Source organism: Ciconia boyciana, chromosome 12 (assembly GCF_034638445.1).
Source record: "Ciconia boyciana chromosome 12, ASM3463844v1, whole genome shotgun sequence".
In the NCBI taxonomy this organism is placed as follows: Eukaryota; Metazoa; Chordata; class Aves; order Ciconiiformes; family Ciconiidae; genus Ciconia; species Ciconia boyciana.
The window spans coordinates 8,906,950-8,924,647 of NC_132945.1; the positions used below are offsets into that span (position 1 = coordinate 8,906,950).

Sequence of the window (17,698 nt, forward strand, 5' to 3'; positions counted from 1 at the left end):
TAAGCAGCTACTTTAAGCAAAAAGCATCCCTTGGGCTTCAAGAGGTGTTGCCTCTAAGCCTGTAGTACACTTATTCATGTAATTTTGAGGATGGTGGATACCACCTTAAGTGGCCACTGGGGTGAATAATCAAGGAAGTCAAGGACTAGCCAATGAGTATTTGACTGGTGTTAACCTTGTCTTTTACTTGGTCCCTGGAGGAAGATGACCTTGTACTTAGGGAGTTATACATGAAGAATCCGGCAGGTGGGAAAATAGTGTGCACTTGACCTGTAAACCTTGCTTTCAACCAGAAGGTGAAAATAGATCTTGACTTTTGTATTCTGACATTAGAAAATAATCACTTTTAAAGAAGCTAAGCTATCTTAGGGCAATATTTGCCAGCAAGTTATCATCTGCTCTTGTAAATTTAGTAGATAGAAGTGCATCAAAAAATACATAGTCTCCAACATTCTTGTTTGGTACTTCAGCCAAGTCTCATTTAGTTAATCACCTTCCTTAGATAAAGTAGAAGTAGAAGAATAGCAAATACTGTGGAAGAATAAGTGGTTCTCTGCCTAAGAGGGTCTTGAAGACAACTAGCCATGGCTAAGGTTGAGATATCTTGTCTTCTCACAGTTACTCAATTATTCTGTACAGCTGTGCAACTTATTATGTTGATGTCTTGAGCTGATAACTGATTTTCTGTTGTTTGTAAATTGAAGCCTATGGCTTTAACTATGACTTTGCAGAATTACCACACTGCAGATACCTCAATGGAAATACCGTCTACAGATTACATAATGTCTGGGTACTTTAGCACCTTAGGTAAACTCTAGTTCAGGTTTCTTTAACAGAGGGGAAACTAAGCTTTATATTTCAAACAAAACCTTTTAATTTTATCTTTTGTCAGTGAACAGAATCCTTCCTCCCTTCCTTCCAAGTTTACTTTGTCTGTTATACATTGCGACTTTTTTAGTTTGTGTTGTGAAATGGTGTTGAAAGAAGGTGAAAGTCTTGTGTCCTCAAGAGGGATAAATGTTTGGATAATGAGTCCCTTTGGCATCTAACTGCAGTGTATCACCAGTAAATACTGCTTCAAAAGATCACTTGGGATATGACTATGCCAGAAGAGAAATCTGTTGTTGACACATGTATGGAAACCTGGCTGATTATGGAGAAGAAACAGTCTAGCATGGTTACAGTTCATCTTTGTGCACAAGAGCTAAAGTTCCCACATTAGCAGTTACTAGTCCTGGAGACAGAGGAGAAAGCTTCTTTCAGTCCTCTTTGTCTTGTCAGCAGTGGCTGCTGAGGTCTGGAGTTGACTGGGCTCTTTTGCAGTTTCTCCTTCATGTCTTGGTATTTCTGGTTTCATCGTATCTCTATTAATGCCAGTATCCATTAAGACTTGGGTCAGTGTTTGTGTAGTTCTCTGAAAATACAAATAACCTTATGCTTGGTATTTTATAATGGAGAATTTTTAGCACCTTTTAGAAATAACTTCAGAATATAGATATTTTAAAGGGTAAGCAATTATTTTTACTTAGTTTGGGGTTCATCCCTATTTAGAAAATAAGTAATGCTGTTTACTGAATAGGAAATCTGTTTGGTGGCTATTTTAAGTAAAGAGTAGAATAGATTATCTGTGCTTTAGCTCAACCTAATCATGTTTGCAGTGTTTTGAAACCATTAATTGCCCTTAACATTCTTTGCATGATAGTTTTTGTAACAAAAGCTTGTTATCAGGCAGTATAGGTAAAACAGATTTTAAATCATACTGGGGAATAAAAAAAATCTATATTTTGTCTTCTGCCATAGCTGTGTTTTATAGTTACATAGCTTCATAGAGGTGTTGTTTGATGATAGGAGCGATATGAAGCAGTTATGCATCGTACCTTGGAACGGAATCAGCGACTGGAAACACGACAGAAGAGATGGTCATGGGGAGGGTCTGTAACTCCAGATTCAGAGAGCAAAACAGGTAAGTAGCACCTTTTGTAGCATGGCTAAAATCACAATATTATGTGTGAACACTGGCAGGTGCAGCACTATTCATAGGGACCTGGGCATCCTTTCCTATCTTGGATCTTAAAACAGGATCTATGGGTAGCTGTTGGGGGAAAGATTCATATCTGTACTTGCCCTGAAATGCTGCTCAGACTTAGAGCTATTTTTTACTTTGGAAAGAGCTAGAGAGAAGCCACATGGGAAATACAACACCTGGCAGCATTGCATTGCCAGCCCCCAACCATCAGATAAGGGGAAGTGTAATGTATAATGTTAAAACAATTCTGAGTCCTTCAAATGCAGTACATGTAATGGTGTGCTAAAACTGATGATAAACAGAACAAAAAAACCAGTTGTACTGTAATATTACATCTAAAATGTTTTAAAGACACCCTTAGAGTTACAAAATGCTAACTGATTATTGGAACTATCAGTAATGGGTAAGGAGGTGCAGTGGGCAGTGTCTGAGCTTCTTGGAGAATAGGTTCTATTCTAGATTAGGTGATGCATTCTAACACTTTTTAATTTGAGCTCAGATTGTTTCCTGTTTCACACAATTAACTTTCTGCTTGTAAACATTCTGAAATCAGACCAGCAAATTGGGATTGCAGTGGAAGGGATCTTTTCATGCGCTACCTAACTGAAGACCCCACCAATAAGTAACTTAACATAAGTTATTGTCCAGGAATAAAATAAAACAAAAAGTGCTTCAATTCAGCCTGTCTTCTGAATTGGTGGAATTGTACCGAGTGTGTTTTAGTACTGTATTCCGTCAGCTTGAGTGTTGACTTTTAAGTGTTTATAACATGTTTGAAAGTGCTTTGACATAAATTATCATTATGATATTCAGCTTCCCCATTTTTTTGTTAGCTTGCATTGTTTGCTATTTGATCTTGTGACTTAGCTTACAAACCTTCTTCTTCTACAGAACAACAGACTGCAGATGAAGGTGGAACTGGTGGTATTGATTTCTAAAATGTTCTTTTTCTGTTGTTTCGCACTCACTACTAACCTTTTAAACTTGAGTTCTTGTTTCTCTGAAACTAAGAAAAACCGTCTTCATATAGATCTTTTCCTGGATCTTGGCCAGCTGTGCAACAAATGTGATCCCTAAGTAGAAAGCAGCCCCCTACGTTTTTAACTCTCCCTCCCAGCTAATTAAACTACAGCTTAAGTCATGGCATCCTGAGGGAATTTTCAGGGAAAGGATATGTGCATTTGGGTTTTTAAAGATGACTGGATACAGTGTGGGGGAGGAGAAGAGAAATTCTTAGCGGTATGTATTTGAATATAGATTAGTTCAGTAGTCTAAGCTTTTTATTCTAAGGGCAATTTCGAACCCTTTCATTGTTTCCTGATTTGCAAAAAGTACATGGTAGGGCTTGGTTTGTTTTCTTTTTGCTTTGTTTTACTAGCAACTGAAGTAACATTTGAAAAATCAAATGATATTTTGCTGAAACTTTGTGAAAGGGAATGGGTCCTTTGTGCAGTTTGATACTTTTTCCATGAAGGGTTTTGCAAAATGAGATCTGTCCAATTATCTAAACTTAATTCTATATATTAAATGTGTTTTCATTGGATTTCTGGCACTTTCCAGTGCACAGACTGAGCCATTCATAGAAATGCTTTGGATCACTGATATATTTGTCAAGGCTATATGTTTAATAAGCAAAATTATTTCTTGTAGCTAGTTTAAGATGATAGCTCTCAGCTGAGACCCAGCTAAATCTGAATTCTGAAAATCTGTGCATGCTCACAGCATTACTAATTCAATACAGCTGTCTCGTAATGCTGACAATATGAGATTTGAAAATGCAATGAAAGTCTGACTGAGTATGATTTAACTACTGTGGCTTATTCTGGCAACACAGCAGAAGCATGTGTATTTTATTTAACTTCACTCTTCCCTTTCTCTGCACAGCATGAATCCCTAATTTTCTCCAAAATTAACCAGTTTGACTGGATTGGTTTACCTGTTTAACATGTGTTCCTTGGAAACATATATAAATCCAATTACTGTATTCCACATTACCAAATGTCATTTAACCTTGAAACTAGGAAATCACATTTGCCTTAAATGTTTAGGAAAGCACTATTTTTTTCCTCCTCTAGTCTTTTCTACCTTGTCTAATTTTAAAGCTAAACTTTATAACAAACATAAAACAATGTCCTTTGCTCTCTCCTCATTTATGTGAGGAAATGAGTCTTGTCTGTCCTTTTGATCATGGAGGAAGACTTGAACCACAGTGCTGCTGAAGCACATTAAAAATAAAGTGTATTCCAACAAACATACTCCTGATGTAAAAATAGGCACTTAAGCTGTACCTTATGCATCATAAAGTAACAACAGGAGGAACAGGTAAGTTCAGCTACTGTCGATCGAGTTGAGTAACTTGGCACCAATTTTGAGTGGAGATAAACAGATAATGCAGTGTTTGACCAAGACACTTGTGCATCCACACTGTTTTAAATTTGTGTTCATCTTTACATGGAGGTTTCAAATGTACAGCTGTCTTACCTGGGCTGGGTAATGTGGAATCACTATTGGATTCATGCTTCTCCTATTTATTCCCATTTCAAGGTCATCCTTAGCTTTTTAACTTTCTGGAAGCTCCTCACTTAATTGTTATTTAAAATCTACCCAAACCATGTAGGATGCCTAAGTCTAGTGGGCTTCCTAAAAAAATCCTTATTTGGTCCCTTTCCCCTTATATTTGCGTATTTGCTGGAAAGACAACAATTACTTTTGGATTTCTGAAAAATGACACCATATGAGCTCTGCTACATTATGTCATTGTGGCCAAGTAGCGCACCTTCTCTAACAGCACATCTAGAGCAAGTTTCAATACAGTATTATTTTCCCACCATCAGTTTCTGTGGCAGATTTGGGATTAAAGGCTTCATTTCTTAAAATGAAAACCATTGGGGGAACAGATTTCAAATATTCTTTACATTATTTTAGGACTAAAGGCTTTCTTGTCTGTTGTATTGCTGTGGAAAAAAAAGCATAAAATCAGACACATTCTTCCATGAACCAGCCGTGTCAACAGTAATATTTAGGAATGTTGACTGGTAAAGCAGCATTTGTGGGTGATAAGAGGTAGCGTGCTCTGGAAAGTAAACCCCATATAATTGAACATTTCACCAACCATCAGCCATTCTGCATTATGTACAGAATGTGATTCACTGAGACTGCACCAAGTACCCCACTGATGGCCTGAAATTTAAAAACTGATGAAAGCCCCAGAGTCAAATATTATTTTAATGACATTGCTGTCAGTGCTAAGATGAAACATGCAGGGTGTGGGTCTGCTGAGAGAAATGGCAAGGCTGGGTAATAAAGCATCCTTGATGACGGAGTCCTTGTAAATGAGGGAGGTTTAGTGATGACTGCTGAGCAAAACTAGACGTTCAGGTGCATCTGTAGTGGAGACGTGCTATTGGAATAGAAATTAGGCTGTCACAGAGTCTCTCCTTTCTAAATAAAGAGCTTCCTTGTCCTAGTAGAAATTCGGAAGGAACTAAGAGACAGATAAACTTATTTTCTTTAGCCTAATTTTATCCAGCCTCAGATAGGCAGTGCTCCAGCACCCTCTCTCAGTGAAACTCAGAAGCTAGGTTGAGAGCTGCTCTCTCTAATAATGATTTTCTTAAGATACCATGTTTCCCAGCTCCTTACCCAGTTACAGGCCTTGCTGCATGGCAGTCATACACTTTATTTGGCTTTGCTGTCACAGTTGGTTTTCCCCTTTCCATTAAAAACAATACAGACGTTTGGTATTGTGTGGGACTATGCTATATGCCTCTTCCGTTTAGAACCCCTTGATGTAAGTAATTTAACTTTCCCCCCAAAGTACAAAGGAGTAATTTACCTGTGTAACCAGACTACCTTACTTGAGAACATCCTGTCCGTCTTCTAAAGATTTTTTCTTAGTGAATTGTCCAAAGCTTTCAGGTTTGCAGAAGCTGTCTTGTGGCTGAGGTAGGGAAAAAGTTGAGGCCATCTGATCATATATTTGCAAATGTATTGATCAAAAAAGCATTGACTTCTTAAGATCTTAAAATTTTCTGGAAAAAGAAAACTCCAGTATCTGTATGAATACCCTTTACCAATTAGATTCTTTCAGTCGAGGCATCAGTTGGGATATTAGCTCATGCCCTCACCACTGCTCTCTGTTTGCCTGTAAAATAGAACCTGATACTTGGTTCTTGTTTGAACAGTTGTATATAGACTGTCATTTTTTCTTTTGAATCTTCTAGTAGAAGTTTCATCCCTTGTCTCTTTACTAAACAACACAGCCCATCTCCAGGACTTGTAAACTTGCTGGAAAAGAATTCATTTGCTCAGTGTAGTTTTCCTCAAGGCAAGATTTAATTTTCTGCCCTCTGAGTCTTAGTAAGTGATGGACCAAATCTCAGATTTCATGCAAGTACTAATTTGAACAAAGAGAAATCTGTACGAGGCATCTCCACGATACTTGGAGGCCTTTGACGTGCATGCTTGACCTCTGGCAGGAGCCAGGCTTTCTTTTTAAGAGCAGACACTAGAGGGTAGTCTTTTCCTTTGAAAACACCCACATACATGAACTATGAGTTTCCTGATTTTTGTATATAAAACTTCTCAAGGCTGTTTTAGTTATCCCAGTATTCTGGCTTCATTCACAAAATGCCAAGTTTTTTTGTTCTGTTGGGAAAGCCTCCACTAATCTCAGGTCTTCATTTCTTAACTGGATTCAATAGATCCCCTTTCTTCCTCTTAACCTATGGGGACTTTGTTCTTGTTCACTGTGACAAGACCTTGCCACTTTTGTAGCTTCAGCTCCAAAATCTGGTTTTCACTTACATGGTTTGGCAGGAGGCCCCTCGCTCAGGAAGCCTGGGTTGGGTACATGTGTCAAAAGTACGATGCAGAGGCAGGGCTATCCATAGGAATCCTTATGTCCTGGCTCTTGCTGTAAGGAGCTGCTATAGCATGCTGGCCAAAGGGAAAAGATGCTGCCTCTGTGGTGAGTAGAGCTGCTTTTTCCTTTGGTACTTATGCACTAATGAGTTCACATTAATCACCTTTGCTGCCCAATATGCCAGCAAAATCGATTACTTGTGTTTGATGTGTAGAATTTCTTGTGTTTATTATACTAGTCCGCATTACTTTTGTGTGCATTACTGTTTTCTGCTTATTGAGTTTCCATAGCAACAGGTACATGCTTTTCCAAGGCTTTCACACTCTGGAGTAGTGTTCATCCTGAAAGTAGATTATTTGAAATTAAAAAGCAGTACTTATCTGGCTTGTACTTATAAAAAGGGTACTTATCTGGCTTGTAGTAAACTTTAAATTTTGCCATGCAAGACTTGATTTTAATGTGTGTGTATATATATGTGTGTGTGTATACACCTACAAAAAAATAATTAATGCCTGTCATGGCAGTTTTTTGTCAGAAGAGTTGCAAAATTGATAGGAAACATGAACTTAAGGACTAGCTTCTTGAAAAAAAAAAAAGGAAATTTCTAAAGTAGTCAGAGCAACCTTTGGGAAGTCATCAGAAATAGGAATGCTTTCTTGCCTTTCCTCAGGACTTGCTTTTATCCCTCCAAAAGCATTTGTTTTGTTTTGGTTTTGTTAACTAGTGATTGAAAAACTGTTTTGACATACCTATGTGAAGAAACTATTGTTATTCAGGTTTTGTTGTTACTTTCTCTGTCTTGTCAGTCTGTTAACAACACACAATCTTAGTAGCTTTTGTCTTCACATGTTAGGAGCACAGGGTTTAAAAATCACCTGTTTGCATACATATGCCTAAAATCTTGGCATCACTCCACTAAAACTAAATGCCTTTTCTGTGCAAGTTACAACTGGTGTGTCTGTTCAAAGCGGGGCGGGGGGGGAAGTATCTGTTTCTCATTAAGCAAAACTGGAAATAGCTTTCAGGATGTAATACTTCCAAAGTTAGCTCACAGCAATGTGTGAAAGGTTCTTCCTCAGGTATGAAGATGAATTCTAAAGTAAGCGCTTCTTTACACAGCCAGCAAGCGGTCCACCTCCACAGCAAACCTCAAACAGACAGAAGCTGTCATGAATAAACGGTTGTCATCATCTGCAGCGCTTTTAAATGCTTCTGATCGAAGTAAGTGTTTGTGTGTCTGCTGGTAGCAGGTGTACTGCTTAACTGTTATTTGGGGAGGAGACAGGAGGTGGAATGATACTCCTCTTCCTCCCTTGCTCTGTAACTCACTTCATATTTTGATCTCAAATGCATTTCATGCAATTTGTTAATCCAGCTTGACTGTTCAGGGCTTTGACCCAGTTGATGTGATCTCTGTTAGAGGAGAAGAGTAACGGTAAAGATTGCTGTTTTTTTATTTTTTATTTCTGTAATTGTTTTACTAAAGTAAAATCTTGGTGAATGATTGATTCACAAATCATTTCACATCATCTTTAAGGGTTTGCATGCCTTAAATTACACCCTAAAATTTCAGCAAAATAGAAATAGTACAAAAATAAAGTTTGCCTTGTTCTGTTAGACAGCTTCAGCCATTTGATTGCCTGTGGGAAGGAAAAAAATCAACTTAGTTTTGACATCTTTCTGTTGTGCCAGTCCTGTACTCTGTAGACACACACTTTCTTTTTAAGATTAGAATTCTGCTTTAACCAAATAGAGAAGGATGCATGAAAAACTCTTGACACCTGTGGGAGGAGATTGTTTTGTTTTGACCTGGAGTTCTAGCATGATTGTAGCCATAGCGTGCAGCTCTGACACCCTTTCCTAGCCCAATAAATTAGTGTAATCTTGATACTGATACTCAAATTATGCATTTCTTAAACTGTTAGTGCACAGCACTGCTTGCAAGCATTCTGGGTTACTTACTGTGCCAATGACTATCAAGGGATAGGAATGGCCTGGAAGCCAACTATTTCTTTAATTTTATTTTTTTAAGGGTTTCTGAGAGCGTTTGCACTCTAGAGATTGTCTACCAATTTCTGTGGCTTTCAGTCTCCTTTTGAATTGCAACTTTGGGGTGGATGAAGCTCCTGACTGCAGTGTGTCATGTTTAAAATGTGCACCACCCAACTAGTCTTAACAGGGATGCAGAGGATGGGATAGATCGCTGGTTTTACCACTCTCTGGTAAACCTGTACATGCGAGTCTCCTGTCTGCCTCCTCCCCTCTACCCCATCCCAATACACGTAAGCTAGAGAGGAAATGTGAAACAGACCTTATAGAATGTTACATCAAGGTCATTCCTTAAATCATGGCAATCTGCTGTCTCCAAATAAATTAAAAAAAAAAATGAAACACAAGGAATTGTCCAAATCTACTTGTTAAGAAAAATAAAAATTATTTCCATGAGCACATACCAGCTTGTTTTAGCCTGCGATTTCCTTGTGGGGAATCTTCCCAGTGTTTCATAGGAGCCTGCCTGTATGCCAAATGTTGTCTTTTTTTTCCCATTATAAGCATTAATAAGCTAAAGCATTAATAAGCTAAGAGCTGTTTAATACGAAAACAAGTTCGACTAGGTCTATGCTGCAGTGTTCTGTCAATCTACAACCTTTGATCAAATAAGCTGTGCTAGAAGAATCTCTAACATGGACACAGCTAATAGTGATTTTGCTGGTTCATGTTGGAAGGTGATGCAGCAGAAAAACCTGTAGTCGTACACTGTATGCCTGGTAGGGGAATCAGTGGCTGTATCTTTACTGGCATAGCTGCAGGGGCTCTGAGTCACTGGAGACTACTTGTGATTTAGAATGATATTTTTATATAATGTGTCTGCAGGGTTCAGCTCTGGCTATGAGTCAGAAACAGGGCTATAAAGTACAAATTAAGCCGCTAACAAAGGAAGTCACTAATTATCAACTAATTGGGATTGCTTTCAAACTTACTGTCATACCTTGAAATCCTTTGTGAAGCCTTGTTCGCTTTGGAGGAAAAATTCGCAGGTGGCCTGAAATACAAGAAATTTGAACAGGACTCCAACGATATAGAGGTTAACTAACTGACTGGTTTAGGTCACCACAGCAAGTTAGAGCCATTCTATGCTCTTGAGCTGGCACTCAAGAAGGAAATGGCTGCTTAGTAAATGATGGCTAAATTCAAACGACAGAAAATACAGTCGCAGAATTAACCAGTTTGCTTCTGCCATATGTATGTGCCTGGGAAGGTGGAGGAGCAGAATGCGGAACTGAGAGGAAGATGCTTGTCCCTGGATCAGTGGAGTATTTAATCAGCTGTGTTCTTTGTTAATTCTGAGCTGAGCACTTTGTGTGAGCAATGGCCTTTTCCAATTATTTATTTAAAAAGGTGTACAAGGATGTCCTTGGTAGGTCAAATGAGGTCTGTTGAGACTGGCATCCTGCTGCTATGATCAGTAACATACACGAATATAAGAAACCGTGCTTTATATAGAGTAATTCTTCCCTGATCCAGTTTTCCTGCTTCTGAAGGATTCATACTATAAAGTGACTTAATTACTCTTCTGTATCTTAGGGAAGTGGGGCAGGTGTTGGAGGGGACTTTTAGGCTTTTCAACAAAATTAATCCATGCGCTTTCACTTCCAGGTACCACAAAGAGAAGTGCCTCATTAAACAGACTGAATAACAAAGTTCCTCTACATTCTCAGCAGTCAGCACTCAAAGGTTCACAGGTGGAACAGAAAGGTGCTAGAAACCAGTTTGTTTTGAGAATTGGGAGGCAGTAAATGGGATATTGGAAGTTGACTTTAAACCACGTCCCAGTTACATTATAAATGTTTTTACTCAGGCTTTCACTGCTGTGCATGTAGTTTATGCACTGTGGCATAAATATCGTTATGCACATTGCAGTGCCAGATATTGGGTAACTGTGTCTATAAATCAGCCTTATTCCTCTGAAAAGTGGAAGGGTGGGGGGAGAGTAGACAAATGGTAGCCAAACCATTTAGCTCATGAGAAAATAGTGCTTCATAATGATAGATCGGTGGTTTTAGCTGATTGGCAAAAAACAAAGCATGGGAATGGCAGTTTAGAAAATCATATATATAAATATCTTGTTAAAAATAATCTTCCTTACGCTTGGTCTCTAGGAGGAACAGAAAAGAAGAGGAGCACATCTTTGAATAGAATGAGTAGTAAACCCCAATCCTCTCCAGAACTAGAAAAAGTGAAAAAGGAAGAAAAACCAGGTGGTTGTTTCATAAAGCTGTATATTTCTTTTTAAAGCCATTCATAGTAAAGTTTGGATAGGCTTACCTTCACTAGTTTCCTTGGTTCTTAAATTTTTAGGACTTTTTAATGGCTTTTTAGTTATCCAGTGGTAAAGATAAAATTGTAAATGGTAAAGGTTACATTTTTCCCTTTGGACAAAAAAGAAATCCTGTAAGAAGGACTTTGACTTTGTTAAATGGCAGTGTAAGTTCAGAGCAAAATGTCTCTCTGCTTGAGAGAGAGACGTATTTGAAAGCTGGCAGGTTTAAACGTTAAGATATAGTAAAAATGTCACTGATATGTTCACTTCTTAGTTAAATCTTACCTTTGCTTTTTAAGCTCTCTTTCATTATTCAGTTTAAAAGCAACTTCTCTGTTCCTGCTGCTGGCCTAAACTTTGTGCATGCAAATGAAGAAAGAAACCTGTTCTCACGTCAGTCTCTTTTGGTCTGTGTATTCCCCACTAGGTTACAAATAACCTCTTTTCTAGGAATTCTTCCTAAAGCTGAAGACTAGCAACTTTTCTAACATGTTTTTCCTTTCAAGTTAACAATTCTGAAACTTTCCTTTTTAGCAGCTATTGCCAACAGTGGAAATTATATTCTGCTTCAGAATCTTTCCTGTGTGGGAGGATGATGGGTGCTGTCCATGTGCATTTGTGTGTGCAAAGGATGCCTGACGATAACAGTTCGCTTTGACTTTCAAGTCTTCTGTTTATTATGTCAGAACAGCCTTTCCTGCAATCTAGAGAATACAGCTCTGAAGAGCTGGGTCAAAAACTTTCCATACTTTGACTGACTTCAGCATTCATCTCTGTTGTAGGCGTGCCAGTCTTTGCACATTAAAATGATTAGTAATAAGCAAGCTGAGGACAAGAAATGCAACATAAGAGATTGCAGTGTTTTTGTTTGGATTTCCCTCCCCATGACTTCAGTATTTTTCTTCTAAAACTGTTGTGATTTGCAACAATGCTCACAGTCTTCCTTTGCTTTGTACTGCTTGTCTTTTCCATTATATGATTTCATGTTGGATCCTTTTTGATTTGTTCCCATCATTTAGCTCGTCGCTCCCAGCTCAGTCCTCTGGACAGTAGCGTAATCAGTCGCCTCCTCGCCCCCACACAGGCCTCCTTAGCTAGGAGTAAAAGTGCTGCTACATTATCGGCTGATGGACAAGATCCCTCAGGTAACAGGAGGGCAGCAAAGCCTGACAGTTTTATGCAGTTGCTCTTCAAGCAAGAACTTACATGGTAGTCGCTAACTGTGCTACACTTCAGTATGAATCAGACAGTTAATATATGGTTATGTATAATATTACCCAGTATTTTCTTTGGTCAGTAATAACGAAGTCATATGCTGTGTTGCATGTTTACTTTACAAAACCATAGAATAGTACTGGCTTATAAACTTCAATGCCAGTTTACTTGTTCTGCAGAGAACCAGATGCTGCTGTTCATTTGGGGTTTTGTTTGTGGTTTTTTTTTTTTAACTGACAGAGATCTGCATTTGGGTTTACCCTCAAATAAATCTGAGGCATACTGGTCAGAGAACAGTGCTAGGAGATGAAAGGGAAAAAACCCAAACAAACATATAGTTTCAAAGGAGGCTGAAAGGAATAAGTGCAAAGCCTAAATTTCTTTAGGGGGAACAACTCTTGTAGGAACATGACAAAGGGGTTATCTTAACATAAGTACAGGGAGCCCTGAGCTGGCTTCACTCAGGCTGGTTGTAGAAGTAGAGGCATACTAGAAGGAGAAGATATTGTAGAGAAACCCTGGCTGGCTCAAACAATTTTATATTGGTCCAGACTGAGCTGATAAGCCCACGCTGTGGCTCAACTTAGTACTAGCGCAGGAATCTCTGCATTGTGGGCAAGCCCTAGGTGCATCCCACATGTCTTATAATTGTTATTGGTTGTAATAATGCCCCAGTAAATGCATATCTGGAACCAATGTGGAGTCCTTTCTCCTCTCTTACCTTACAACTTGCGTTCCCAGTTTTGCTTGTTTCCTCTTAAGTATGTTATTCCATCTTTATTTTTTATCTTATGCCACTTAACTTGGTCCTTGTTGGTAATGGTGACATTTCTACACTGCTCCCCTTTTGTAATAATCAGTTTTCACTTTTTTGGTTTGTAGTCAATGGTCTTATTTTTGCACACCTATCTATGTGCTGCTTTTATTTTACCATGAATATTTCAGTTCATGTCATGTGGGGAAATACCATCTTTTTCACTGTTACTGACAGCATGTGATTTATTCACTATTGCTGAATTAAAGATAACTTACATTTTTATCAGTTTACTTAGAGGTACTTTCTTCATTTCAGTAGAAACGTACCTGTGCTTTAGCACAAACTATGCACAAACAGAATGCAGTTCTCCTTGCACAAATGCTGTAAATATAAAAATAAAATGTATTTTCCATAAAGTTACAAAATTAAGTGTTGGCATCTGTCACTATTTGTTCAAACTGTAGAAAAAGTTAATATCTAGTTTCAGAAGTAGATTTTTACATCTATGTATGCTTATCCATCTATGATTATGTTAGTGAAAAAAGTAATTAGAAGATACTATTTCTTTTCATACCTTATATGTGAAGAGATTGACACTTCAGGTAGGAAAAGTATTTTTAGTTGACCTTTTTCTCTTGATAGGTTTCTTTTACACCACTTCTTTTGATTTGTTGATGTGGATAAAGGGCACACATATAGTAATAAAGGGGTCAGAGAGGGAAAGTAGAAAAACATAATGTTGCATAACTGCTTATTTCACAAGAAAAGTTTGTAAAGTAATACTCAGATTCCTAATGTAATGCTGCTTTATAAATACTCTTCGAAAAGAAGGAAGATTTCCTCCTTGAGTATGGGGGAACCACACTTAAAATTTGAATCTGTCATGAAGAACTTGTAAAGAAAGATACATTAAAACCGAAGTAAGCCATTAAAACCGAAGTATTTGTGATTAGATGCAGTTTGACTAAAATTAAAGTAACACTGGTATATTGCAAATTTAGATGCTTGGAAAAGCATTTTATTTTTATCTACTCCAGACTGCTGCATTCTTGGTGCTGTTGCTTCCAAAGTACTAATCATGTGGTGGTGGTGTCTGTGTCTGTGACCCATTGCAACGTGCACGGCCTGTGGTGTTTCTCTGTACGATTTCTAACACACACAATCTTTCTTTCTCTCTTTCTCCCTCTTCCTTTTCTCCTGTTCTTATGCTGTGCACTTGGTTCTCGTTTTGTCTTGTCAAATTCCTAACTTTTATAGAATCTCACCTCTGTCCTCGTTCAGCTTCAGCCAGTTCCATCAATTCCCCAGTCCCAACTCCTAAAGTGCCCGTGCGCAGTCGTAGCATCGACAGATTGAAGTCTTCTGTATCTTCATCTGATGCAAGTTCACCAGATTCAACCCAGGTTTGTTGAAAATCCACAGGAATTGTTTGTATTAATCGGGGGGGTTGGAACAGCTCAGAATGGGATCTTGTTTCGACAGTTTGCTTGCTTATTGAAATGTTCAGTAGCATTTGCTTAAAAAACACAGTATTGAAATCAAATTGGGATTTTATGGTTCTTGATCTCTCTGGTATCTTAAAGGCATATTGCTTGCTGCTTACGGTTCCCAAAGTTTAATTTAGGTAACTTATTGACTGGATCTGTGTTTTGGAACATAAAGGAAATGTAAAGTACGTCTTGTTGAGAAGTTGTATGTTTGTTGGGGTAGCAGCTCCTCCGTCTGTAATGTATTCTAGAGAGTGAGTATTATTTTGTTTTTATGTATCATCTTAGAAATCAGAGACGGAAAAAACGTTCCCAGGTTCTGGTTTAAGACGCCCTCCCTCGCCATCTGTGTCTGCCCGTAGAAGATCCCCCTCTCCTGCTAATTTGGTGAAGCGTCCTCCATCACCTTCTACAGTTAGGTATGCGTCCATGTGAAATATCGTATTTTATTCAGAATGAAATGAAGGATGCTTCCTGTCTCAAGACAGCTGTGCTGTTAGAATTTGGATGACCTACACTATGCCATGTTTATACACATAAGGACTTCATTTTTTGGTCCAGTTTCCCTTTTCCACAGTAGGGTTGCAGCTCTTACTTGAACCTTTGTCTCTTTTGTGCAGACAAAGTACACCCTGGTTTTCTGTACAGTCTGTGCACTAAAACGAACAGGAAGCATGCAAACTTCTGAATAAGCTGATCTGCCTGTATTAGTGTAGGAAGTTTCTTGGATTGGAATCACAGAGTTCATCCTTGATGTGGAGTAAATGGAGGTCTGGGTTAGCAGACCTGTTTTGATGTTGGCCCACAAGTAGCGAGTCCAGGTGCTCAGGGTATTTTGGAATCCTGTATTTGAGTTTTATGAGGAAGGCACCAGTAGTTTGTGGGTGGGTTTATTTTTAAAAGTGAGGTAGGTAATGTAAACTAACCAAAGTAGGCTGCTGTCCTCAGTTGCATGTTTGAGGTTTTCAGTGTTAGCCCTGAAAAATATTATTTATTTCAACAGACAAAAGACTCGCCCACCTTCACCTAGTGTGTCAAAACAAAGGCCACCATCTCCTACTCCAGTCTCTAAACCAGCACCCATCCAACGTCCACCTCTCACGCCCGGTGTTATAAACATTACCAAAAAGAAAACTGAAGCAGAGAGCAAACCAAAGGATAAGAGCACAGAAGGAACAGGACAAGAGCAAGGTGCTTCACCAGCCTTGGACAGGGATGCGGCAGCAGCTAGCACAAAGACCAAAGAAGGTGAGTGTTTCTCAGTGACTGACACACTCTTACTCAAGACATCTCCAGTGTGTGCTAGGACTGGTGAAATAATTTGTTTGTGAGGCAGACCACTGGAGGGTAGGATGCTTTAAGGCAGAAGCTGTTCATTGCTGATTGATTATACAATAATTTTACATGGTATGACTTCGGGGTGTGGATTTTAGTGCAGTAGTTGGGTTTTTGACTTGGAGATTTAAGTCAGGAGCTTTCAATATTACTGCTTGTACTATAATTTTAAGAAGAAATCCTGTTTGCCGTTTGGACTTGAGCCACACTAGCTAAGGGATCTAATAGCTTAGGTTTGCAAAGTCAATAGTTAAAACTATGCAAAGGTCTTTCAGTCCAGCTGGTAGTTCTTAAAATTCCTTGTGTAGAGGCCTGCTTGGAGGAAGAAATCAGCTACTGGTGCATCACAGGCTGAGAGCCAGTTTTCACAAAGCTAGAAGGCTGCCTCAGTCTCGATTCCAGTGAGTCTATAATCATTGCTGCCTCAGGAAAAAGTGGTCAGTTTACAGGTCACGCTGAGAAATTATCGTGGTAGATTAAGGAGAGTCATATACCAGATAAGCAATTAGTCTCCTAGTCCTCTTCGTCATGCCAAGTAAGCACAGCCTCTGTCCTTCTTACTGGAAGAATGCCATCTGCCATCTCCAGAACAGAATCTGGGAGAGCCTTCTGATGAGTGTCTGGCAGGCACTTCTCTGTGGAGAAGGACTTAGGGGAGCCTTAATAGGAAAAGGAGGGATCTCTGGAATTTAAGCTACAGCCAGTGGCAGTACTGGGGGTGAAAATCCTTCAGGCACAAGGTGAGTGGGAACATATGCTTGCTGCACGTTACTGCATGTACGGTTCCTGTTGTGCATTCCTCAGCTGCTGCAGTTGTCTGTTATTTCTGAGGCTCTTCCTGACACTGCTCAATGTTGGATGTGAAATAGCGTTAGTCAGCTGAAGAACTCATTTATGGTACAGTTCTTTGAGCATGTGTTCCTCTAGAAGGAAGCCTGGATGTCATAGTCAAACGTGGATGTTGGTATGAAGTTGCACATCTGTCTTCAGTGTCACGTCATTTATCTTTGCAGTCAGAATGTCCATCCCTCGATGTGCTACATTACTGTGATAAATGTCTTGCCTGCCTTAGAGGGGGCATAATCAGTTGTGATCAATGTTATCGGTTGGTTGAAACCGCCATAACAATGTGTCCTATTTCTGTATCTTCCAGTTGTTCTGGAACAAGAACACCTGTCCTTGTTCCTTGGATGCCCCACCTGTCTCCTCTACACTGACTTCTGGAACTGTATTAACCCAGTTTATATGTTCCCATTTTATTTTATTGGTAATCTCCAAGCTAGTCATCTTCGTAGTGATTCATACTGAGGCTGGGTGAAGCTGTTTTTCTTTGACACGTAGAAGATAAGGAAATAGTGGGCATGTTCCTCGACATAGAGATTATTTCATTTATCTCTTTGAATGTTTTGGTACACTGCAATATTGCTAAGTGAGGCAAAATCTTTGTTCTTAAAAAGAAAAAGTTGCTTTCAATTTTCAAGGCAATTTTCATTTTACAGGTCTGTGTAGGCAGTTCACCCTGTGGGTTGGTCCAATACCATATTCCGGACAGCTTCTGAAGTCAGAGCACACCAGTGAATGGCATGTGGCAAATCAGTCTCTAGGTCTTGTAGGTTCAACCTAATTTCAGCTTTGTGCACTTGTGTCTTCATACCATCTCTTCTCCTTCAAACTAAACTTGATTGCCCATTGC

General features: G+C 39.0%; 1 protein-coding gene across 1 annotated transcript in view; it reads left to right on the forward strand.

Moving 5' to 3' along the window:
* MAP7D3 (MAP7 domain containing 3) overlaps positions 1–17,698 on the forward strand; it is a 45,354-nt gene that overhangs the window by 18,030 nt on the left and 9,626 nt on the right. Inside the window, exons 5-13 of the mRNA XM_072877336.1 lie at positions 1,849–1,963; positions 2,918–2,950; positions 8,010–8,111; positions 10,548–10,646; positions 11,051–11,149; positions 12,231–12,356; positions 14,441–14,586; positions 14,959–15,089; positions 15,674–15,918. Of these exons, the coding sequence (XP_072733437.1) occupies positions 1,849–1,963; positions 2,918–2,950; positions 8,010–8,111; positions 10,548–10,646; positions 11,051–11,149; positions 12,231–12,356; positions 14,441–14,586; positions 14,959–15,089; positions 15,674–15,918 (1,096 nt within the window). The remainder of the gene's footprint in view (positions 1–1,848; positions 1,964–2,917; positions 2,951–8,009; positions 8,112–10,547; positions 10,647–11,050; positions 11,150–12,230; positions 12,357–14,440; positions 14,587–14,958; positions 15,090–15,673; positions 15,919–17,698) is intronic.